Raw genomic sequence first — 26,989 nt, 5'->3', positions numbered from 1 at the left:
GCGAAATGATTCGCTGGTCCTAGTCTCCTTCTTCGTCTCCTGAATTTTGGTCTGGATTTTTCATGGGTGATCAACTAATTATCAAACTTTTATATTTATGCGGGCAAAAATCATATGACAAATTTGTTATCGCTTTATTGCCTTGGCTAAAATGTACTAGCACCTGCTTTCTTAGTGGTTAAATAACCGAAAAATAATTTTGAAGCCCATGCACTTTTTTTGCGTGAGATAGCCCACAATTAGAATGGCCACTTCAAAGTATTACTAATAATTATTTGGGGCGATTGAGCGAGAAACCCATTGAGCAGGATCTACAGTTTGCCTCAAGCCAGAGGAAGCGATAAATTAACTGAGAGCAACGCAAAGGGAAACAAACTGCTGGAGGTCCAAATTACAGGACTTGGCGACGACCACCTGCAGGCCACAGCTGTGAATGGTAACCAGTTGTCGTCTCATTGAGCCTGACAGGAACTGCAACTAACGCTACTAGACTATTAACAAACCTATCCTCTTATATGTAACTATATCTGAAAGACTGTGTAGAAACCTGTCAGCGTCCTGGAGAGCACTGCCAAACCTACGCAATATAATTGGTGATTGACCCTTGACGCTTGTGCTAAATGCTAATCTTCAAATGAGCAGATTGGAAAAACAAGTTTTTTTGACCGTGGGAATGTATACACAAACACTTCTGATAAACACACAGTCATCTATTCTTAGCATTTTTAGAACACTGCAATTCTGTGCCTTCCAGGCTCTGCTTTGAACTTGCACATTTATGTCAATTAATCCATTTTTTTAGAGAAAGCCACTATTGTTCGTCATCTCAATGGAGGAATGCGGAGAAACCAGACATCTGTGAAGCTCTTGTACACTTCAAATCTAATTACAACGTGGGAATCATGTGAAAATTGTGGAAATTGCAGATGTGCCGCTGTTTGCAATGAGGTGTTCTGATCTCTTTTTTTCTGGATAAAGTTTAATCGCTGTATTAGATAGCTAAGGTGGAAGGATGGTTAATGAGTGACTTTGAATAACATCATATTTCCCTTTTTTAGAGGCATTTGAGCCAGTTGATGTAAAAGAGCAAGCAAATGACACTCAAGGAACACTTATATAGGTTATTGAGTTTCAAGGTAAGGAGAAAATGGACTTTGCAGCTGGCAGTTGTCCTTTATTAGCTTATAGTTGGGTGACATTTGAAAGTCAATCAAGGCACAGCAAAGTTGTCTTGTAAATCCTAATGAGACTTCCAATTTTTGTAATCAATTAGCCTCGTATTGTTTATTTTTATTTCAGGTAACGTTCAGCCACAGAACAAGACATTAATACTTTCTGATGTTCTGATTGTAGCATAGCAGGATAAAAACCCAATTAGCTAATTTGTTCTAAAACCCCAGTTTCCCACATACAAACATCAAAATGACAAATTAATATAAAGTAAGTACTAATTATGTGTAATATACATACATATGGTTAAATAACAAATATACATGTAAAAGAAAAATGCATTTGTATTTGATTTTGGTCGAATCACAACAGATGACGCACCCTCGATTTTGTTGTTACGTATGGCTTTAGCGCCAGTGAGTCCTTTGCTGTCGATCTGGCTGTGTCTGATGATGTGTGTTTTTTAACATCAGTACTTCTAATCACCAGGTGGCCTCAGGCGGGGCAACTTTTTTAACTGGTCTACTGTATATTCTAGAGGAGTACATTTGTTTTTCCCAATTATAGCTCAACTGTATGAATTAGAATGTATGTATTGTAAAATCCATATGTCAATATATTATATTATAGTTTTTGGAACTTTAATGTTTCTCTTGACTTTTTTTGTCCGTTTCACAATACATTTTGTTCATAATGCTCAATGTGTGATGGTTGACCTTGGCTGTGTCATTTTGAACCCTTGAAAAACTCATATTGTGTTGTGGAAACTACCAAACCAAAATAGACTGATTTAATGCTTCAGTCTACGATCTCATATCTGAATTATCTTTCATGAACTATTTTTCTTAGAACAGTGTAATAAAACCTAACAACCCACAATAATTCAGGATGTTCAAAACTGACTGAATCACGGTTTGAGATTTATATATCCAGCGATTCTTATCCAGCTGTCCATACCCCCTCTTTGCACATCATTCACATTTACTTAGATTTATTTTCGTTTTCACCACCCAATAATAGAAGCGGGACATGGGTTGCGGTTTGATTCCTGCTGAGTTGAGAGTAGGTGGGCATTTTCAAGCGTAAATGCTTTTAGTAAAGCGAGGGTGACATAAAAGTAAGAGAAGATAGATGTAAAATTCTCTGTGTAACCTCTTTCACACAGGACAGCTATAAATATGAGCCTACCAATATGCAGCCTTGCTGGTGTAGAGCTCACCAACAGCAATATACCACCCAAGTGAGTCTAAAAGGACTGAACCAGCATTCTGTAATGCTGGTGTTTTAAATCACAGCTGGAGTAACATTCTAAGCTTGAGACTATTTTATGGGGAAGTGTAAAGTGTTTGTTTATGTGATATGCTTTCATCATTTTTGTGTTGTAACAGCACACACTGATCTATCAAGTTTGAATTTCAACATGAATTCACAAAGGAATACTTTTTAACTTACTGTTGCAAAGCTAAAAAAAAATAAGTATTGCTGACTTTCCCATTTGAACCACTGAAGATGTTCTGCACTTTATTCATACAGTTTAATGCTGACATCTCACCGTGCATGTCTGGAAATGCATAAGCTGGTTCATGTGTGTGCAAAAAGCAATACAGTAAACCCCCGGGATATGACTATTAGTCTGTTCTGAGGTGGGGATTGCAGAGTAAAAATGCCATATAGCAGGGGATAGGAACCTCTGGTAATGCATATCTAATGCATTCCAAACCCGTGGTTCCCCTGATAGAAATTAAGCTATAGTATAAGTAATCTATGTGTAATATAGCTGGATATGATTAACATTATAAATGAATGCACATGTAAACGGAAATGAAATTTTTATTTTCCTTTGGGGTGACTTGACATGAGCTGGTCAAGTGGAGTAGCAAGTGGATGCAGAGGTGGAAGGTGGATCCTTAAGTCTTAAAAGGCATTGAATTCATTGTTCTCAAAATATGGCCTTGATTGGATTAAATGTCTTGAATCCAATTTTCCAAAGTGCTACACACGTAAACAAAAAGATTAAGTAATATTTATCCATTTTTCAGATCCATAGAGTACCTTTTTTATTCCCCCCAACAATGTGCTTTTATGATGCTACGCTCTAAATTAATCATTGATACAGCAGTGTTTATTTTATTTTTTTAAGTTTTACTCTGGACCAAAATTGTCCATTTTAATGCATTATAATAAAAACATTCATGTAGCAGAAGAGTTATTTGGAATTTTTAGTTATCTGCCAGGTTTGACTGAGGATCCACTAACACTGTAAAACATCCTTTTTATTGTTTTCCATGTCCAAAATATTGGAGAGTGCTTTGTTTTTTTGGATGGGAAGTTTTCAACTTGACCACAATATGGTTTAAAAATAAAATATTTCTCTAAAATTGCAGCTAGTTCATATGTTTTTGTTTTTGTTGAGTTTCAATTGTGTATTTTTTTTGTCGACATAAATTTGATTTCAAAAGGCATCAAAATTAATCTTAAAAAAACTTGAGCTGTAGAAAAATTGCAGACCATTCCTTATAAGATGTCCTTGCTTTAACCGCCTCCTTATTTTTAGTGATAGCCCTGATCGTCGATTCGTTTCAGCCGTTAACCCATCGAGGGTAGCGATTTGTGCCTTCTGCCTATTTCATAATCATCCCAAGCTTTTTGGGGACAAAATAAAGTTTTGTTATCGGAAAAAACAGAGTTGTTGGTTTTTGAGAAAACAATTTATCTCTTTTTTTGTGTGGGGTAGATCATTTTGACTTGAAAATTGGTGCAGTTGTTCACTTTGAGTCTCCCTAGTTTCTATTCCTTCTGGTGCTTTTCAGCACTTGTTTTTGATTGCATAGCACAATACAGTGACATCTAGTGGTATAATATAACTGTGTCCTTTTAAATACCTACAAATGTTTAAAACTCAAACTAGTTCTCCTTGAACTCACACCTCCCTCTTTTAAAGATGTCTGAGCAGTTGTAGCTAATCGAGAAAGCAACCAGGACAGCAAGACCACAACGGGCCATCAGCATGTACCAAAAAGATAAGGACCCCATTCCCACTTTCTCTGTCATGTCAATTTCTCAGCCCAGACCTCCGTTAGCTCACCTCGCCATCCTGTCTGCCATCCCTTTATCATGCTACTCACCTTATTTTAATCCAACACTTTTTCATTTATTTCTCTCAACGTTGGATTTTTGATGCTTAGCTCAGCATGTTTGCCTTCAAGTCCATCACTATGCGCCTTGTATTTTTCTTTTTATGTCTTTTTTTGTCCGGCTTTGGATACATTAGCATAATCCTCCTCCCCCGCCTTCTCTTTCGTCCTCTACATGCCTCTTTTCCTCAAACCTAAGCCCAGTTTTCTCTCCTCTACTTCCTCCTTGGTTATTTACAGCCTCTTCAGTAAATGAAACCGCTTCAGAAAACACGTGTTTCGAAGCTGATAGGGTCGCTGAAGGGATAAGGGAGTGTCTAAACCGTTTTTACAGTAAATCTTTCACAAGAAGGTTGAAAGGGACTGTGTGTTTTATTTAGTGCATCCTAGTGTTACATTTTTTTTAACTCAATAAAATTCAACTGATTTAAATAATAAGCAACCCTAAATGAACTGTAAATAAATCAGAATATCAACACAACTAGCATGAGCAATCTTTCACTCGAAACAAAAACTAACCATGCAGGAAATAAAATTGGGCTTAGCAGAAACTCTTATAACAATTCATAAAAACTTAAAGAGCGCCCTGATTTCCCCCCCTACAATAAATACATAAAAATGCAAATTGAAAAGTGTTGGCACTCCTGACATGGATCTAGATTGACGAACTAATGCAATGGTAAAAGCTAATCACTCAGCCTTCCACTTTAGCGTGCTTTTTATGCTCTCCCTCAATCGCAAACACACATGCTTGATTGACTAACTAATGTAATGATAAGAGCTGATATATCAGTCTCCACCTTAATAAGATTCCCTTGGACAAATTAACTACTACATAGGGAACAGGAGAGTAGGAGTAGGAGCAAGGGAGAGAAAGGCTCAGCTGTATCTGAGCTTAAATAATCAGCCTGTTGAATAAATAAAAATGTCTATCTATATCCTTCAAATATCGGTGCAGATAATTGGTCGAACCCTAGCCCCAAACTTTCATCCCGAGGGCCGCAATCGGCCCCTGGTCGTTAGTTTGAAACACTTGTCATGAGTCATTTTGTGTTTTGTTCCACTTGCATAAATTTCATGCACAATAAAATGGATTTTGTGTAAACAATTGCTGCATCAATAAAAACAAATGTCAAATGAAAACTCTTTGAAGGGCATAAATCTTGCGAGGTTTTCAATTTTTCTGGATTCAAAACTACGATAGGGAATTTGGATACAACAATTGTTTACTGTGAATATGATCCAGATGGACATGATGGCTTTAGCCTTGGCATCTTACAAAAGGCTTTTTTTGTACTTGACATAATCCAGAATACGTGCAAATTTGACAGTGTTGGCTTTTTGCTCTTCACAAGCAAATCCTGGCTCTCACTTCTTATTATCGGAAAAACTAGCTAACAAATTTATGTTGGCTTCGGTTTTGAGGGTGGTTTTAAAAAATAACAAAACATGTTTTCTTTCCCTTTTTCAGGTTGCCACTTTCGAGTTAATAATGTATTTCAACATTCTTTTGAAATCATCCAAAAGTCTAATGACATGACTGTCTGTACAAGATAACAAAACACTGCAAGATAACACTAAATCTAATTACTCCTTCCTGTCAAATGCACTCCTTACTCTAGCAAAACACCTTCACTATGAGTGAAAAAGTTTGAATCCTTAGCAAAGCAGAGCGTAAGGTGGAAGGGTGGGGGCACAAGCCACATATCACGAAGCCAGCTCAAAAGGGCTCTAGCTTCTTGCTAGCCCTTGGCATTACTAACCATTTGGAAGCAATCATGCGAGAGAAAGTATTTATGTTGTGTTGGGTTTTGGAGCCTAGATTCTTAGAGGGCGCTGCAAGACAAGGAAAAGCAGAGAGATGCAGAAGTTTTGGGGTAGACAACGAAAAATAATTAAAAGTGAAGCGCGTGAATTACTCAATAACATACTTAGTTCTGTTGAAAGTTAAACACTGCAGTTTTCAGTAATCAGTTTAAATGGTACTGTTTTAAATTGTATGGAATTAAAAGCGAAACATAAACATTGTCGCATGTTTTACTTCACAACAAATGTAACTTGAAGTGATAACATATTAACCAGGAAGTAAATTTTGTAATACCTTGAGCAATTGTTCCTTTGTCGTCACCAAATAAGTGAAAGGGGGAGAAGACAAACACTACAAATGCCTCTGTTAGGGTTTTGGATCTTTGCTGGTGCCATAACTTTGTAAGGGAATCACTCTAAAAAGTATTACATTATCAATTTTGCAGTCCATGAAAATGATCAGTTCAAAGGAAAAATGTACAGACACATAAATAAAGAACTCGCATTGTTATAACAATCAACTTGTTTACAGGACCGGGAATTCTTTCGTAACTTTTTGGAAATTAAATACTATATCCCCCTGCACCAAAACCATTTATTTTGTGATATTTTCTTGGTTTACCTTGGAGGACAAAAGACGTCTCGCTCTGCTCTGGTTTGTGGCTGCATAGGGTCGCGGCCCTCTCTGGTTTTTCTTTGCGCAAGGAAGACAAAGACTAACCCGTGCAAGCATAGCTAGGTGAAAGATTGAGCCAGAGAGAAATGTCAAGAATTAAAGAAGACAAACATTTTTGCCTTTGTGCTTTTTTCTTTAATTGGCCATTTTGTCCGTAAATGCTGTTACTCTGCTTGGATTTTAGACACTTAGCATTGTATTTTTTTATCGTTTTCATAATTTTATGAGTTGGTGTGAAACTTCTCAGAAGCACCCCTGCCCTGATTCAGCTACTTTTGAAAAGAAACTTTCCTGCGGCCAAGTAGCCTGGTCATAAAGTATGCATTGCTTTATCCATTGGCTGTAAACTCTAGCATCTATAAAACCAGTTTTGAATTATATTGCGATAGACTAGTAACTTCCATTTATGAGCTCATAAACTCATTGGCAAAATGTCTGTCCAGATTTCCTGTATTTGTGTCTCTGAACTATGAGCTAGATTCTGGCAACGTCATACTTGCATATTTTTCCCTATTTAAACATTATTGTACTGCAATTTATACATCAACTTTCTTTTACTTCAGCAGAAATCCACATTATGGACTCCATGCTTTTGACTTTGCCAGGAGTGACAAAAGAAAAAAATCAGAGTAGTCCTGTTCTGGCCTTACACAAAGACCACTTATTAAAACTGCTGTTTTCTACTATTGTCGTAGCTTGAAGTGTCAAAATAAATTTCCACCTAAATGCGGTTAGTGATTCAAATGATAATTGAAACAGATGTAAAACATCGATTTAAAAGTAGACCAACATGATCACAAAGTGAAATTGGCATATACCGGGGGCTAGAAACATGTGGTAATAAGCCAATGCTTTGCAAACTCCTGCCTTCAAAACAAAACATTTTCACTTTCCTGTCATGCTCTTGCTTAAATTTTCAATAGGTGTCCCAATTGTCGATTGGTTATGGCTATGCAACTTAGTGAAAGTATCGATTCTTATGCCCACTTCGTATTTTTGGATAATTTCAACCTTGGTTTCCATGGTTATCATGTTTTTGCTTCTTCTTTAGCATCACTGCAACCATTGGCACCCAGAACGAATAATTAAAGTACAAAAATACAGTAATACAATACTCTAACTTATTATTTTTTTAAGATGCACACAGGATTCTGAAAGAAGAATAACAAAGCCAACATGGTGCCGTATCTTTTACACTATAAGGTGCACCGGGATTGTAAGCCGCACCCCCAAAAAAGTCTCTTGTCATATATTTTCCATGCCTAAGCCGCACTGGACAATAATGCACTACAGTAGGAATGTCAACAAAACGGTCAGATATGTAAGTCAAACTGTATTAACCCCTTAAGATTCAGGCAGGCCGTCGGACTGTTAAGAAGCAAATACGTGTTTTAGACACGTACAGACACGGTGTCTGTACAATGTAGCCAGTTACTGAAATATGTCATGCCAAATATCATTGGAAAGTTAAAACTCTTGGTAGATATCCTGACCATTTAAAAATATACTTATCACAGCAACTTCACTATCCGGCTGAAACAAGATACCATAATAATATGAAGTCTAGGTAGCTCACCAAAGACGTCATCTTGCAGCCATCACATTCGACAGACCCCTTACATCCGTGAGCGTAGTAAATCAAACCGTGTAAAATATTTATATTAAATATATTTAAATATTAAACAAGCGATTATGCGGAAAAAAAATATCAGCTGAAAAGCATCTCTGCATTGATGGATGTTGCTTGTTGCTAGCTTTGTTGCCAGCTGTCTGTTTAGCCCCATAATTCCCTTTACGAGACCTGTTGCTTTTAGGTGCACCTTAGAGTGTGGAAACTACGGTACTTCAGGTAATAACATATTGTCATCTTCATAACGCTCTGACACAAACCAATAGCAAGGCAGCATTTCACAAGACATAGACCAATAGCAGACAGGTTTTTTTTTTTTTTTTTTTTTTTAAGATTTACCTCAGTCATATTCAATTAACACCGCAAACTTTGAATTTAATTTAATTTTGGGTACGCAAAATCCTTAGGGGCTGAAAAAAAACCTCCCAGAACATAATGCAAAATTATCATAATGCTATATCCTGGGGGTCTATTGTAATTGGATGATGATGATTTCCTAAATTAATGAATCAATTTGTGGTAATTTAGCCAATCAAGTAGCGGAAGTCACATTAAATATCCTAGCCAAGGCTATGTAAATTAAAAATCCTTGGTTGATAGTTTTACTCTTCTGAGTGCCCAACCAGCTACTGACTAGAGCTCTCTAAAATCAGATACGCCTGGTGTCACATGAGCCCAAAAAGAAAAGATAACATTAACACTGTAGTGGCAATTTTTTGGGCCCCTTTGAAAAGTAGCAATCGTTCCCTTAGGAACAATTTCGGTTGTGGTGCAACAGCCTCAAGTAACCTCAGTGTTTTTTTCCTCCTTTCAATTGAACTCTGTTATTTTTCTGTGTGTTTTTTAAATTCGCTTACCACCATACTAGAGAATGTTTAAGGGACAGTGTGTATTATTTGACTACTTAATGTTGCTCTACTGTGGCACCAGAACAAGTACTAAAAAGCTAAAAGAATACATACTACAGAAACACTTTAAGTAACCAAACTGCACAAATTTTCTTTTCATTTATGTGTCTAGATTTGAACAGCGTGCAAGCCATGTGACATCGCATACAACTCGGGCTGCAAATAACTATTATTTTATTTATCAATGAATCAGTGGATTATATTACCAAAAAATGGGATTTTTAAAAAACACATCTTTAATTTCTCCCTCCTTTTTCAAATATTGAAGTTTTGGACGGATGGACAAAACCGAATATTCGATAATAAATAAAAACAAAAGATCCAAGTGTTTGTCAAACAGTTTAAAAATAAATAGAAATAAGTTCAAACATACGTTACACACCTGCAAATACGGTATATACCTTTTTATAAAAATGGTCTCGAGCTGTCCTCTCTGTGCTACAACAACTATTTCCCTTTAACGCCACTTTTTTTTTTGCATTGAATTAACCTAAGTGGTGCATAAACCCTGCAACACAACGAATCGATGATGAAATTAGTTGCCAAGGCTTTTAATAATCTTATTTATAGGTTTGTTTTTGCAGCCTTACATACGTTTCTCAGAATCCCTTAAAGCAAATATTAATTATTTCCAATTTTTTGTGCTTTATTTAATGGATATTCTGTCCCACATTTTACAAGGTACTGTATAATTACCACCACAACAAAAAAGCAACAGAAATGTCAGCTCCCTTAAGCACAAAACATTTTATAACATTCGATATTTGCTTCCTTTGTGTTTTTCGGTGCCAGCATTTTTCTTATTTAATTTGACCTTTTGAATTGCATGCTTTGCATGCTACTATTAAATATTTTTTCCCCTTCCACAAAAATCCGGACAAATGCTGCCTTTCGTTTTTTTCCTTTCCAAAACTTCAATCAACAATTGTTATGAAGCTCGCTTAGATCGCCAACATTATATTTGTCACGATGTTGGATGTACTTCCCCATTGGTGTACGGAAAAACATAATTCCACTGTTATGAACTGTTTCTACGAGAGATGACAGTAATCTGGAAAGGAAATGACTTATGTTGGACACGAAAGAAAAGCTTTATTGAAGATTGAGCTCAGGGATTCACATCTGCTTTTTCCACTCGTTCTCAAGATGTTCATTCATCGGTGTGTTGAGCCTCGGCGATAAGCGGCATTAAGACAGATATATTGGTCCCATTAGAGGCACTAGATTCCGCTGCTCTACAGGAAAGAGTGGGTCATTAACTTGCTGCTCCAGGCCACTTAAAGATGCACACACATTTACTTGCCGCGCATACACATTGCATGCAAAAATGTGGCTATCAATATGCGTTTTACTCGTGACCCCCCTCATTACAGAACCCACATGAATATTAAGGCACTTTTAAATAATGAATAAAAGTCATAAAGAATAATGATATACGAAACCATGAATACTCCAACAATTAAATAAAGGTGTATTCAAACAATGATAATTACTTAAATGTGTGGATAATTAAGATTAAACATCAAAATAGACATATAAAACAATTTTGGACAACGCAGCGGTTCGAACACCATTCTCGTGTTACATAATATTTTACTTCAACATGATCAGTTTTCCTCTTTTCCTCTCCTGATAACTAACTTTATTTGGGATCTGGCAAGAAAACACACTTAATTACAATACATTCTCAACACATCTCTTCCGAAATGATGCTACCCCACTGGCCCGGAGTAGCTACGATTGCCGCTCCACTTACTCTGCCATGCGTTGGCTGTTTTCGGATTTGTTCAAGTTATGATTTTTCATTAGAACACGGAAGCACAAATTATTGTTTTTTCTCGGGTCGAATGCAGATTTTTTTCAAATACAAGGTCAATCGAGTACCATGATATCTTGTAAAATATGCGACATCGATTCATTCCTGTTTTTGTTTTTTTTAACTCTACTCCAAACCAGTAACACGGGAACTGGTTGCAAAACTAAACTGTAGTGTTTAACTTTCAAAATATACAAGAATGTTGATTAGCACTGCGCTTCACTCATGGTCATTCTTTCTCTTACCCACAACTAACTCTCCTGCCTCTGACAACAAAACTATAAGGTATTTTTACCCTAACAATGTCTTTTAGAAAAATGTCCGACCCTGGTACGCAATCATACTGGGTCAAATGACTATTGGAACTGTAAAGAAAGTATTAAATTTCTCCGAAACTCCCTCACAAGTGTGTTAAGAATTAGTATTGTATTATTGTCATTGATAACAATGTAGTAAACATTATTTACAATGAGATTAGATGTGAAATTCCAGGATAAGACTTAAAGATTTAATATTAGAAGGACAAAATTAAAAAAGAATGTTGGCATAAATAAGCGAACATATTTACCAGGTAGTGCTTGGAGACTGACATATGTTGTAAGTGCATCAGAACAATGACAAGTAGTGCAATAACAATATAGAGATGTGTACAAAGATATTGTGTGTATATATATTTATATATAATATTTATTCATCAATCCTCTTAATTTTAAAAGCACGGCCGTGGCTTTATGTTTCTAATTGAGGTATAGAGGACTTTTCATTAGAACGATCAATATGTACTTTTTTTTCCTTTTGTGTCAAACTTGCTTGGTAGCACACACACAAACAGTTAATGTCAAAACACTGCGGATGATTTACACTGAAAAAATAATAAAAATGTTATGCCCCCAGTGATTCAGTCATTTACGGACAGGTACTATCGTATTTATGGTGTATAAAGCGAGGCATTACGGTTGTATATTATTGTAATTGTGCAGTTAAAAACTATAACTGACCTCAATTGCAACATTGGACGCAATGGTAATCGAACCCAGGTCGCAGCGATGAGTACGTCAAATCATAACCACTAGCCCACCAGTGATTTTTATGTCATACAAAAAGGCATTAAATTGTATCAAATTATCACAATATTTTTTTTTCACTGCACAAGAGATGAATGTTGGTGAACAGGGAAAACAGTAAGTCCTCCTAAAAGATATGAATAAACGCAAAAAAGCACAAGGAGGGAAACAATTATTTGTTGTATCTGGAGATGAATCAGACTTTACAGGACATCAAATTTTAACATTTTATTTTGTTATTGTGTTCATAGCTTATGTTGTCAATAAATTATTTTAATCAAACAACGATTGTCACTAAGAACGCTTAGTTTGAGCTGAGGAAAAGTGAAACACCATTTCATAACGATTTTTATTAAAGACTTAGGCGTGCGCCTTATAAGCTAAAAAATCTAGTTATAAAGCAATTGAATCTTAACTTTTTTCCCCAATTCCATCAGAATTTTATGTGACCTTTTGTTTTTCATCATGTGAAGATGTAATCACTCATTTAAGTTAATATCGGGCTCACAATTTTCCAACAGTTAAGAGTGCTCCCGTAACATATCTCCATAATAAATGAACCAGACCATTCCTGTGACGGCCAAATGTGTCTGAAACCAGATTCATCAGACGAGAAGAAAATGCTGAGGCGCTGGGCAAGCAGTTTCTGTACAGCCATGTCTCACTTGGCTTCTCCTTTCTCTTAAATAATGTAATATCCAAGCAAGGGTATGTGGGTCAGTAGTGCTTTACTTTACCCAGGAGACCGGAGCCACACCCCGGCACACACACTTAATTCACTCCCCGGGCCCGAGTTGTCTGACTGTCTGCCATGGTGGTTAAATCGCTGTGTGACGTCATGCATTTTTCATAAAGTCTGCAAAGCTCGGTCAATATTTAATATCTGGTATTGACAAGCGAGCCCGGTGGCGAGACTAACTAGCTCCCTTCCTCCTGCTTTCATCCATCGCTGGTCTGTAATTAAATTAGCTCTGTCTGCGCATGACAAAGAGCCAGTCATTAGACTGGGAGCTTCTGCGCTTATTACGGATATGAAGTTAAGAAAGAATGTGCTGAGTTGAGATGCATTGTGTGCATCTGGGAATAAGTTGTTTAATCTTTTTTTTCAAATTCATGTATTATTATTTTTTTTACTTAAAAGAAAGAAAATGTTGTGTTAGAATGTTTTAAACACTTATTTATTCCAATATACAGTGGTGCCTCAGTTTTCGAACTTAATCTGTTATGGGCTGGGGATCGAGGTCGGATTTTGTTTTGAAATGAATAATGGTATACTGTTCTGGTCCATTTGAACTATACTATGTCTATCTAACCAGCAATTCAGTCTTTATCATGTAGCTCAGGGGTGGGCAAACTTAGATTGTCAGGATGCATTGGTAAAAAAATTGGCAGAGGGGGCGGGCCAGACTGAAAAAAGCACATTGATTTTGTTTTGTATCCATCAATGTTGTTTGCAATCTGATACCTCGGCACTACATTTGGAATAAAATAGAGGCGTATCCAGTTTTTCCTAATATAGTCACTGCTATTTCAAAAGGATTCATCTAATTTTTAGCTTGTTTCTAAACATTCCATCCATCCATTATCTGCACCGCTTATCCTCAATAGGGTCGCAGGGGTGCTGAATCCCATCCAGGCTATCTTTGGGCAGTGGTTAGGGACACCCTGAACTGGTTGCCAGCCAGTTGCAGGGCACACAGGGACAGACAATTCGCTCACTCATTCACACCTAGGGCCAATTTGGACCGGCCAATTCACCTGAAATGCATGTTTTTGGAATGTGGGAGGGAATCGGAGTTCCCGGAGGAAACAACACAAGCACGGGGAGAACATGCAAACTCCACACAGAAATGCTTGATCCTATGACCTCGGAACTGTGCCGCAGACGTGCTAACCACTGCCCCGTCGTGCACCCTCTAAATCCATTCATGCAAGAATAATAGATGACAAATAATAGAGAAGTTGAACAATATCGATACATGAACATGCAAACATCTAGATGTACATTTAATATTTTCTTAATCTATCGCCACATAGGCTTTACAATAAAATGTGTTTTAAACACTTAGTTAAAGCAAAATAATGCATTATGTATTTTTTTAAGCACTAAATTTCCTTTCTCAGTTAAACTCAATAAATATCTTGATGGAAAAAATACGTCTTCCGCCGCCTAAAAAACTATAGAAAAATGTAGCCAAATATTTGATTGTTGGAGACATTGAGAACAAGAGTGGCACCAGATCAGTTCATGTTTTTTATTATTACGTCTTTAAAACCATTGCGTGTATATATACATATATATATATATATATATATATATATATATATATATATATATATATATATATTTATATATACTGGACTGTCTCAGAAAATTAGAATATTGTGATAAAGTTCTTTATTTTCTGTAATGCAATTAAAAAAACAAAAATGTCATACATTCTGGATTCATTACACATCAACTGAACTATTTCAAGCCTTTTATTATTTGAATATTGCTGAATTTGGCTTACAGCTTAAGAAAACTCAAAAATCCTATCTCAAAATATTAGAATATCATGGAAAAGTATACAAGTAGGCTATTCAACTAATCACCTGAGTCATCTAATTAACTCGAAACACCTTGCGAGGGTTTCCTGAGCCTTAAAAACACTCAGCTTGGTTCAGTAAACTAAATCACAAGTATGGGGAAGACTGCTGATCTGTCTGCTGTCCAGAGGACCATCATTGATACCCTCCATCAGGAGGGTAAGACACAAAAAGAAATTTCTCAAAGAGCAGGCTGTTCACAGAGTGCAGTTTCAAAGCATATCCACAAAAAGTCTGTTGGAAGGGAAAAATGTGGCCGGAAACGCTGCACAACCAAGAGAGATGACCGCAGCCTTAACAAAATTGTGAAGAAGAGCCGCTTCCAGAATTTGGGGGAGCTTCAAAGACAGTGGGCTGAAGCTGGAGTCCAGGTATCAAAAGCCACAGTTCACAGACGTGTCCGGGAAATGGGCTACAATAGCCGTATTCCCATGGTCAAGCCACTTCTGAACTCAAGACAACGGAAGAAGCGTCTGACTTGGGCTATGGAGAAGAAGCACTGGACAGTTGCAGAGTGGTCCAAAGTCCTCTTTTCAGACGAAAGCAAGTTTTGCATTTCATTTGGAAGTCAAGGCGCCAGAGTCTGGAGAAAGGCTGGAGAGGAGCAAAATCAGGGTTGCTTGAAATCCAGTGTGAAGTTCCCACAATCAGCAATGGTTTGGGGAGCCATGTCAGCTGCTGGTGTTGGTCCACTGTGTTTCATCAAGTCCAGAGTAAATGCAACTGTGTACCAAGAGATTTTAGAGCACTACATGCTTCCATCTGCTGAAAAGCTCTATGGAGATGAGGATTTCATTTTCCAGCATGATCTGGCACCTGCCCACAGTGCCAAAACCACCAGTAACTGGTGCACTGACCATGGCATCACTGTCCTTGATTGGCCTGCTAATTCCCCTGACCTGAACCCCATTGAGAATTTGTGGGGTATAGTTAAGAAGAAGATGAAAGACACCAGACCTACAAATGCAAATGAGCTGAAGGCCGCTATCGAAGCATCCTGGGCATCAATAACACCTCAGCAATGCCACAGGCTGATTGCCTCCATGCCACGCCGGATTGATGCAGTAATCCGTGCAAAAGGATTCCCAACCAAGTACTGAGTGCATCAATGGACATTTTCAAATGTTTGATTTAGTTTTGCTGTTATAAAATTATTTTTTTACTTGGTCTGAGGAAGTATTCTAATATTTTGAGATAGGATTTTTGAGTTTTTTTCAGCTGTAAGCCAAAATCAGCAATATTCAAATAATAAAAGGCTTGAAATAGTTCAGTTGATGTGTAATGAATCCAGAATGTATGACATTTTTGTTTTTTTAATTGCATTACAGAAAATAAAGAACTTTATCACAATATTCTAATTTTCTGAGACAGTCCAGTATATATATAATATATAATTTTTTTAACATTTGGCGGGCCGAATTAAAAAACATGACAGGCCTTATGTGGACCCTGGCTGTAGTTTGCCGACCCCAGCCTTTGATGTTAATGTATTTAATACTCGTTTGTAAATTTATCAAAGTTCGCTGAGGAGCAAATTAATTTATCAGCCTTTATGTCTTGGGCCAACTTAATCAGGTATTTATCTGCAGCCTTTTGTTCTAAACGCGCTGCCTCTCTAGTTGCATGACCTCCTTTGCGCCGAGCATGGTGCGTTATATGCACTTGTACGACCTGTTGCGGTTGTAGAATCTTACACTGCTCCCACCGGTTTCATCCCTGCTCTCTGTCACAGTTCTGTTTTTATTAAAAGAAAAGCACTCTTTCCAAATGCCAAGCCCAGTTTGAGTTTTTGCTCCTTCTCTTGAATGTAGCTTGGGAATTGGTAATTTATTCATTAAGATACCAAAGACTACTTCAATGAATTTGCCTTGCGGGGCCCTCTGTGGGTGGGGATCATTTGAGGCAACTTTCCACTCTCTGTATCACATCAGTTTTTGTTTTGTATATTTTGGTGGGTTTTGGACAACCAGCTGAAAAAAACATGCTTTGTTTAAAAGAGGAACTGTGCAAAATCTAAGACAGAGGTGTTCAAATTACAGCCTAGGGAGCTGTTTTCTCACTGCCGTGTTTGATAACATTTTTGAATATTATATGTTTTTTGTAGGACAAAACAGGATACATTTTTAACATTTTCCATCGAATATAAATAGATACAATATATGTTTCTTTTCTTATAAGGGTTTTATTTTCTTGTGGCTACACATATTTTAAAAACATTCTGTGGCCCAATAGGGCTTTTTTGTGTTATCAACTGGAAAGTGAATGCAGGTTTAAACAACGTCCATGTGATGGTGACAAATCATCACGTAAGACAAAGCAGATCGTGTCCTTAATCCAGTTGTGCAATAACACGGCAAGACTATTTTGAAAATTATAATTTGACAGGGCAGAAGTTATTTGCAAAATAAAACTACGTTTATAAAGTCAGTACGTTTATTTGTCAAAAAATACTTGAGCCTGTAAATTGAGTTAGTTCTTGTTTACTTGAGAAATAAATATAGGTTTCTACTTTGTGGGTTTTTACTATCGCAGGACGTTTTTCAAACGCAACCCTGCGAAAAATGAGGGACTATTGTACATGGTCCTTGGAGGAAATAGTTTTGACATTTCTGGTATAACATGTTTAGCTGATTGAAAAAATCTTGTCTATTGTCACTTCGCATAACCAAATTTAAAAAAAAAAACACAATAAAACAATGACTTCTATTTGATTTAGTAAAACGTTTTCTCAAACATTTCCAACCCACAGCTTGTTTCCTAAATAGGATTCATGCTTAATTAAAGAAAAAATACATTTGACACCTTTAGGGCAACACTGCCTCAGGGTGTAGTAATTTGTTTGGCTTGCCTGCACCCCCCACCTACCGCCCACTCCCCTCATTTCCTCTCATTTGCACTGCCTAAGCGCCTGTTTATCTTTCCTGTTTTCACACTGTTCAACTTGTATGCTTGCAGTGCTTCCCACCTGCTCCCCGCTGGACTTCCACTGCGACAACGGCAAATGTATACGACGCTCGTGGGTTTGCGACGGGGACAACGACTGCGAGGACGACTCTGATGAGCAAGACTGTCGTGAGTGCTCCTCCTCATACGACCAAACTGTACAATCATTCCTCTGCTATTAATGGATGTACATGTGTACTCCTATTGCCCCGCCCCCTTTAATTAAGGAATCATATTTGAAAAGAAACAGTTTCTTCATAGAGACCTGCATTTATGAGGTTTTTCATGCAAAAAAAATCCTGGGATTTGACATTAATCCGTTCTGAGGAGGAGAGCGCAAAGTTAAATTTCCGTAGAGTAGAAATTTTTACCATTTTCAAATTGTAAATAGATAATGTGTTCCAAACCCCCTGTATTCCAGTTTAAAACAATACAATGCAAAATAGTTTATAATTGCTTCTTATGTTTAATATAGATGCAAATGATTAAATAACATTATTAATAAATAATACTGCACAGGAAAAACAAAATTTTATTTACCTTTAGTGTGCCATGACTACAGCTGGTTGAGTGGAGTAACAGGAGGATGCAGACGCTTAGACTGCGCTTAAACTGATTTTATAACTTACACTTGCGAGAATTTTCATGCCCTTTGAAGATGTCCTTGCCTCTTTTTCTATATTTACCTCAATCATTGCTTGGTTACAGCCATTCAACTCGTGTGCCTTCGCAAGAATTATTTCTGTCGTTATCATTATGTTGCTTCTCCTTCTAGCTTCACCGCAAGTTTTGGGATCTACAGCGAAAGAGTACAATACAAAAAATTTGCAAAGTCTTTAAAAAGCATACAAAGTTCTGAACTGAATGAATAGAGGGCATTTGGGAGGTAGTTTATCCAATAGCATATCAGCATTTTCATGATGCCGTTACGCAAACCAATAGCAAACCAGTATTTTATAGGACATCAACCAATAGAAGAGGGCATCTTAAAGCCGGAACTCATCATATGCGCAAACACTACATTTTAAATGACAGTTTTTGGATTGATTTTTGTAAAGATAAAACGTAGGACGGCTGGAATGCCATGTGAGTAGCATCAATAATAACTTAATATATTAGCAACAATTTGTGAGTTTGCTGTGTCAACAAAGTACCATTCTTTGGAAATTGTGGCCTTTCCTCTGTCAACTACTGTTCGGTCTATTGCGTTGGAATTCAGTTTAGTTTTTTTTCCTGTAGCTCGTCTCGATACATTCATTCTAATGTATGTATAAACTGGGTGGAAATATGTTGGCCACATGAATTATGAAGCAACAAACCACCCGGTTTTGAAGTTGAATTAGGCCAAATGGGTAGTGGCTTCAAGAGACCGCCATAAAATAAGAAAAAACACCACAAAATAGAATTTGGTCCACCACCAATTTGGTTACATGGTCCCATGAGGATGCTAAAGCTGAGCAGCGTGTGCAGAATAATGAGTTATGTGCACTAATTTAATTTTATTGTGGGAAAAAATACAATTTTATTATTTGCTACTGTTGTTTAATAAAAAAGACTGATGTAATGTACTTAGTTTTTAAAAAAAAGCCCTACCTAATTTCATACACTGGGTTTGAGATTTTAGACTACAGAAGGTTCAGTGAATAAAAGTACAATTCAATCACACTAAGTGCTCTTTAAAAATCCAATTTCATCACATCCAGTACAGATTAGTCAAGATCATTACAAAGCACCATCCCCCTTTTTTCCTAACCCATCTCTAAATCAGGGATCTTCAGCCTAGAGTTCCTTTTTGTTACTGCTTAGAATGAAGGGCTAAAAGTTTCATATGCATTTCAAATTCAAACTTTATGAGGTTTTTGCAAGTTATGTCTTTAAGATTCCTCTCTATTGGTCGAAAAGTGCTTGAAATTTGGGTGAAGTGCTTGTAAATTATATGGTTGTCGTGTTTCTCAACAAGTCTGCCTAAAATGACACTGCTCCCTGGTGGTTTTGATTTGCCATTGCTTTTCTTCTTCCCTTGTGAATAACGGCAGCTGGCATTTGTTTGTATGGCATTGTCCTATGAAGCGCTGGTCGCGCCCAAGAGGGTGCATGCTACACCTAAACATAGCACTATGTAATGTTTATAAGTGGAAGGATTATGTCTTTTTTATGGACATTCATTATGGGACATGCAAAATAATTAGGGTAGCTTTCTCCAATGGTAAATTGTAATGGTAAAAACTTACTGCAGCTCAAAATGTAAGATACATCCATTATCCGCACTGCTCATCTTCAGTAGGGTCGTATGGGTGCTGGAACCATCCTTGCCAACTTGGGTCAATGGGCAGGGGACACCCTGAACTGGTTGCCAGCCAGTCGCAGGGCACACAGAGGCATACAATTTACTCGCTCATTCATACCTAGGGACAATTTGTGCCGGCCAATTAACCTGACATGCTTGTGCCCGGAGAAAACCCACGCAGGCATGGGAAGAACATGCAAATTCCACACAGGAAGGCTGGTAGCTGGATTTGATCCCATGACCACTCAGCCGTTGTGCCGCCCTGTAGGCTAAATATTACTGTCAATTTTACCCAAAATCTATTTGGGGAGAGATTTGTCTCAAACATATTTACACACTTATTGTTCAGATCCACAAATATTCGCAATTACTCTAAATCTATATGTCCTGATGAATGGACACGAGAGATTAAAAATCTCATATGTAAATTGGAGATATATTTTTGGCTCTGCAAAATACATGATTTACACTCAATTTCTTTCAATGTTCCTGGGGAAATTGGGAAATTGGCATAAATATAGGCATGAAAAGGTGTGCAAATCATATATATACTTTTTTGTTCTCTGATTTTCTTTTCTGGTGTACCAGGGGTTCGGAAGGCACTGACTACCCATTGCCATAGACTTTGTGATTCCCCCTTTGAACTGATTCATGTTCTATCTCAGGGTTCTATTATGTATACAAAAATCGAAACGAGGCAGACCCTGAAATTCATACAGTCATAAGGAAAGAACCCTTAAAAAGATTTTAACGGTCCCACATGTCTTTTGCTCGGTGTCCTTTAATTTTTCATCTGGCTGCATAATTTTTTCGCTCTCCTCTTAGCACCAAACTACTTATTATTTAATGCATTTACCCTGCTTTTTCCACTCTTTAGCTCCGAGATTTTTTTAAATTCAATTATTTAGAAGCAGAGACTGAAGTGGGTGGCGCATACCTACCAAATGATGTGATTTTATTGATTTTTATTGCTTTTTGTTGCGTGGTTGTTTGACAAGGATATATAGGCGTTCCAAAACGCTATAATAAAAAAACGTGAAACCAATCACACATTCAGGAAGCATGGTAATGACTCGTCGCACCCTTTGCCCTTTGCCGTTTGGCAGCTGTGTGAGTGATAAGGGTCTCGAGGGCTTCTCCACCTTTAACCTTCCTTTGTTTACTACGCTGAAGGCAGCAAATGACACAAAAGGGATGTGGGGTGTGTGGCTTTTGCAACACAGGTTAATGAATTCAGTTCATTGACATTGTCTGATTTTACTTTAGTCGAACAAAATATAAGTTTTAATATGAGTATGTTTTGTAAATTCGTTTCACATTTTTGAAGGAAGTATCTATCGCAGTGTCTGAAGCTTTATTTTGTTTGGGGCTGGAGAGGTTATCAGGTTTTTCACAAGAAAAACCCTGATAGAAATATTCCCCTGTGATCTGATATGTACAATATAATATATATTTTTTTTAGGGCCCGGTCACACAGCCGTTTGCGTCTGAATCACGGCCAGAAATTTCTGCCCGTGAAGCAGACGCTGCTGGACGCTTTGAGATGGCCATATAGACGAGATACAGCAGTGCTTTACACGCGGTCGGAAATTCACACGCGGTTGGCCGCGCGAAAAAGTTTTGCGCTGCTCAAAACTTTAGACCATGTGTTAACCGCGGGCGGCACACGAGGTAATGACGCGGAACAACGTGCTCTGGCCGCGGCCAGGGCGTGGTTACACATGGGTAGGACGCGAAATTTCAGCGGGTAATCGCGGGTGGAGCACGGTCATAGCATGTTCTGCGCCTGTATCGCGGTGTTATTACGTGAAATTAGCGTGTTACGCGTGTGACGGTCAAACGCCTTTCTCCGCGTATATACAGCGCGATTAGCCGAGCAAACGTCAGTTGTGCTCGAGACGTCAAGGGGTGGACATGGGTCACCGTAGTGACCTCGTCTTAATCCATTTTTATTTCTTGACATTTATTTTCATTTCATAACAAGATAATAAAATAAAAATGAAAAACTATTACAATAATAACATTTTGGCTTCTTCGGTGCCATAGCTTGAAATCTTGATCTTCACGGGACTGTGTCTTGAGGGGTTATGATTTCTACAGCCCGGTGTTATGCCGAGAAATGCATCCCTGCCGAGATTTGCATCCCCTCGCTACTACAACCACTTTTACCTCGTTTTATCTCACTTTTAGGGAAATATAATGGCGAACATATAACCAAATCCACTTCGTCTTGCATTTGTTGGGAATGTAATACAACTTAAACCATTCCGTCTTTGTTTTTGTTGTGAAAGTAATCGAATGGTAATGCACACCGTATATAAATCACTTTTGAGAACTGCTATGCCCTCTACCGTAAAGCTTATTATGCAGAAATAATCTTTATGGTAGAGTGCATAACAGTTTCAATACGAGCGATTTGAATAGAAAAAGGCAAAATAAACATGTTACCTGCTCAAAAGTTATTTGTATACGGCGTGCATTACCGTTCGATTACATTCACAACAAATACAAAGACGGAATGGTTTAAGTTGTATTACATTCCCAACAAATGCAAGACGAAGTGGTTTTGGTTATATGTTCGCCATTACATTCCCTAAAAGTGATATAAAAGTGAGATAAAACGAGGTAAAAGTGGTTGTAGTAGCGAGGGGATGCATTTCTCGGCATAACGCCGGCTCGGCAGCTTTTATACCCGTGGTCCACACGAGAAAATGACGCGAAAATGACGCAGAAATGACGCGATGAGGAAGCGGAACAGTAGCCGGCGTCTGTTTTGCGGGCATACCACCGATGAACAGCGGGTTGGCCAATTTTGCGCATTTTCCATCGCGGGCAACCACGGGCAAAAAAAAAACGCAAAATTTTACCCGCGATACAAACGCAAACGGCTGTGTGACCGGGCCCAAAAAAAGAGAGAAATGGTTAGAAAATATTTTAGGAACGCTCACTCGTGTGAGTCAAAAAATGGAATTTTCAGATTCTAAAGCACGTCTACAGCCTTTAATACTCTGAACACGAACTGTACGGAACTTTATACAAAATAATTTATCGTAACATTTAATTTCTGTGATGCATGACAAAACAAATAAAGCAATGTTTTGTTTGTAACCAAAGTCAATCAGATAAAACTGTTTAAGTAGTTTTCTCTTAAAGGCAGAGACCAACTGGATGTTATTTAGCAAAGTGCATCTACAGTCCTTTTAGCTTCAGTTCAAAAACAGCGACCATCTCCCGCCAAAGGGAACATCCATACCGCTCTTACATTAAATGTGCAAACACATTAAGTTGGGGGCCTCACAATATAATCAAAATCATAGTACAGTATCTCTAAATGTTAAAATATTTGCCTCACTAAAAGGCCCCACTAAACTTTCAGAAACTATACCTGACCTAAACAAATTGAGAATTTGTCAAACGTTTGCGTGAATGTTGTGATCACTATCGATATACATTGATATCTCGGTACTCGACCCTAATCAGTTTGAAACCTAATTACCGAAACATTTTTCCCAAATGAAGTGATGGTATTCATTGTCATACGTACTGTGTATTACAAAATAAGCAAATGATAAAACCTGTACCTAAACAGCCATAAATACTCTGAATTTGAATAAAACTTGTACCTAAAAAAAAAATGAGAATTTTTGAAATGTGTGGATACAATTAACCATAGTAAAGATATGAAACATTTTAAACCATTTACTGTACGTTTTAGCATCGGTTAGATGACAGACACACGCACACCATTATCGTAATTCATGATAATTTCGCTCTTTAACTCAATTGTTATTCTTACTTTTCCTCCCCGTTCAGTAACGTTCTATGGAACCAATATTATCGGCATTAAAAATGAAAAAAGCTCTAAATTACAACAACTTTTCAGCAATTGTTAACAGACTAATGAACTCTCTCAAAATGATGCTACCCAACCGGGCCCGGGTAGTCACGTGTTTAACTATGTTGAGATGTGTTTGGGTTTGTCGGAGCTCAGATTCTTTGTTCAAACACCTGAGCAAAAATTACTTTCATTTTTGTGTCAAAGCTAATTTCTTCGGTTACAGTCTCGTTCAAGTACTGAAGTATCGTTGTGAAGCAAATATATCCGTCAAAACATGCTAAGATAGTTTTAGTAGCCTGAGCCTTCTGATGTCTGCACTGTGCACGGAACTAACGTCAGTAAAACTGAATCACCCATTCGTAGAATTGTGCCACCTCCACAGGGCATATTCAACTATCCATCATATCAAAGATCTCTGATCTATGATTCAGATGCACACATTCCACAACTGGTCTGTATCTTGTCTCTGCCGTCCCCATGTGACTTGCACTTGAAAGACCTCAGAAGTAAAACTCAAATCCGTGCTCTTCCAACTCTTTCTGTCTCTCTCTTTCTGTTTGCCTCAGTTGTCTATCAAACGAAACACACAACAATGCTAAATTATAGATTGCCATCTGCCTGTAGCCATCCGTCATTGGTTCCCCTTGACTAAAGTGTTTACTCTGCTCGAGGCTAGTCGAGCTGGGATTTGCCATCGATTCGGGGCAGCAAATGTAGATTGTGATTTTGAAACAGCATAAAGCAAAGGTCAAGAACCTATGGCTCTTTTTGTGAGTGCATGTGGCTCATAGTTAAAATTTGACTCATATTTTGGTATCATTTTGATGATGGTACATGGAAGCCAGTTTGTCATATGCGAATCCGGGGTGACGCTGTTACAGTATCAGGTTTGGTCCAGGATATATAGGGCACAGACAGAACTACAGTTTACAGTCAAGGTGTCGCACCAACGGACCCTAGTTTGGCTGTACGTCGCTAAAGAATCCTTTATATGGAAGCTCATTAAAAATATGTTCCCTGTTGAGATAGCTTATGATGAAAACCCACAGAACAAACTAAAAAATCCAAAGCGCCAGCAAGGTACCCAGAGCAATTTGATTGGGTGAGCACTAGGGACTATGCAAGCAGTGCACGCTCTCGCCTATTGCGCTGCAATGAAATTAATCTGTCGACTTTTAGTTTGCAGTATTTTTACAATAAAAACTCTGCTTGCACTTTGAGTAAAACCATTTTTAAAGAAAAAAACGGTCAAAATGAGCCTCAATTATCTCAAGTAACTGCGGGAGGGACACAGGTTTAAAGTCATATATAGAATTGATGTGGGACAAAGGCGCTTGCATTATTGTATCATAAAGTCATTAACGGTCACATTGTGAAACAAAATGCACTGAAAATTGAGTTTTTGGCTGGAGATTGGGTTTGGCGGTTTTATTGATTGGTCTTAAAATCTACGTTGTGGCTCTCTCTCCCCCCAACAAATCAAAATATGGTGCTCTTATGTCTCTTTGGGTCAAAAAGGTTCCCGACCCCTGCCAAAGAGTATTTTAATCAATAGACGTGTGATTAAAAAATATGCAAGATGGAGGAATTTGGTCTGGTATAAAAGATTTTAATTGGAAATTATTTTAAAGTTGTGGTGCTTAAAGTTAACACGAGGTAGTGACTTCTCCCAGGGAGACGCAGTGGAAGACGAATGTCTTTTTATGTCTTGTCTCAAGGTTAACTGTCTTGTGAAATTGCGCTTCCTTTTATATTGCAGCCAGGGTTTCCAATTAAGGCGTAAATCAAGCTGTGAGGCTGAGCACGGAAAGTTGTAAATTCGAGCCGAGTTTTCAGATAAATCAAACGGGATTTTTTCAGTTCATCAATTTGCTTATTTTTTAATGGATACTCTGGCATAAATTTCATCAAACGTTAACAGGGCAATAACAATGATGGGATTGTTTTTTTCTGTTATAAACTTGGATGTGTCCGTTTGAATCTGTCTTTTATAGGCAAGGAATTTGCTTATCTACAAAGTGGTCTCGTATTTTAAGAAAGTAACGTAGACCTACGAGATATGACTTTATTCTGTTATGAGGTGGGCATAGCCAAGTGAAATTGCAGTGAAGTGGGGGATGGAGACCTATCACAATTAGCTCCAAACTGCTGGCACTCGAGATGAAAACATTAAAATAAGAAAACCGTATAAAGTAAGCACTACTTTAGTGTAGAATCCGTGCATATGATTATATAACATTATAAATAAGTATACATGTAAAGGGGGAAAAATGATTCACTTTTTTTTGACATGAGCTAGTCAAGTGGAGTAAAGGGTATATGCAGAGAGAGTAGGAGATGGCAGATTAAATCAATATTTATTTTAAAACTTGCAACAATTGCCTTGTTCTCAGATGATATCTCTCCTTTAATTGCCTATATATTTTCAATAATAGTGTCAATTGGCAATTGGTAACGGCTATGCAGCTTTGTGAGTGTAGTGGTACATGTGCTTTCTTCGTATTTGATGATCATTGAAAGCTCAGATTCCATGTTTATCCTATTTTATGTCCCCTTTAGCATCACTACAAGTCTTGGGACCCATAGTGAACAAATACAGTGCAAAAAATACATTAGTGTATCACTGAAAGACGAAGTTTTAACGAAGCATATGAGATTCTGAACTGAATGTAGAGAAAGACATTCTTGGGGGTAGTTCACCCAGTAGCATATCAGCATTTTCATGATGGCGTAACACACATCATTAGCATATGGGCATTTTAGGGATGTAACTAGTGACTTGCACAAACATCACAAAGTTTATCTTTGATATGTTTTTGCGCATGCAAACATTTCTTTCATTGGCTTTCAAAAGTGAGGAAAATCCTATAAAGAGTGGCTGTTAAATCATCTCAATGTGCTTAATTGCTGTTGAGATTGTCATGATTGTTTTTTGTTTTTAGTGTCAATAAATTTGTTCAAACCACAGACCAAAAATAATCGACTTTGGCCTGGACGGATCTATTGACACTAACAAAGATGTTATATAATGAAATTGTGAATATGCTTGATTGCTATTAAGATTTTCGAGAAGGGTTGTTCAAACCTCACATTGTGCTTGCTATAAAAAGTCATATTGAAATATAATA

General features: G+C 37.6%; 1 protein-coding gene across 3 annotated transcripts in view; it reads left to right on the top strand.

Annotated features, from left to right (window-relative positions):
• Window positions 1-26,989, top strand: part of lrp4 (low density lipoprotein receptor-related protein 4) — a 136,610-nt gene that overhangs the window by 55,029 nt on the left and 54,592 nt on the right. For all 3 annotated transcript variants that reach the window (XM_088333855.1, XM_088333854.1, XM_088333857.1), the window contains exon 3: window positions 17,749-17,865. In XM_088333855.1, the coding sequence (XP_088189981.1) occupies window positions 17,749-17,865 (117 nt within the window). The remainder of the gene's footprint in view (window positions 1-17,748; window positions 17,866-26,989) is intronic.

The sequence above is a fragment of the Urocampus carinirostris genome, chromosome 4, assembly GCF_059441175.1.
Source record: "Urocampus carinirostris isolate Australia breed hairy pipefish chromosome 4, RoL_Ucar_1.0, whole genome shotgun sequence".
In the NCBI taxonomy this organism is placed as follows: Eukaryota; Metazoa; Chordata; class Actinopteri; order Syngnathiformes; family Syngnathidae; genus Urocampus; species Urocampus carinirostris.
The sequence above is the reverse complement of the archived record's forward strand: the minus strand, read 5'-3'. Positions and strand labels throughout refer to the sequence as shown.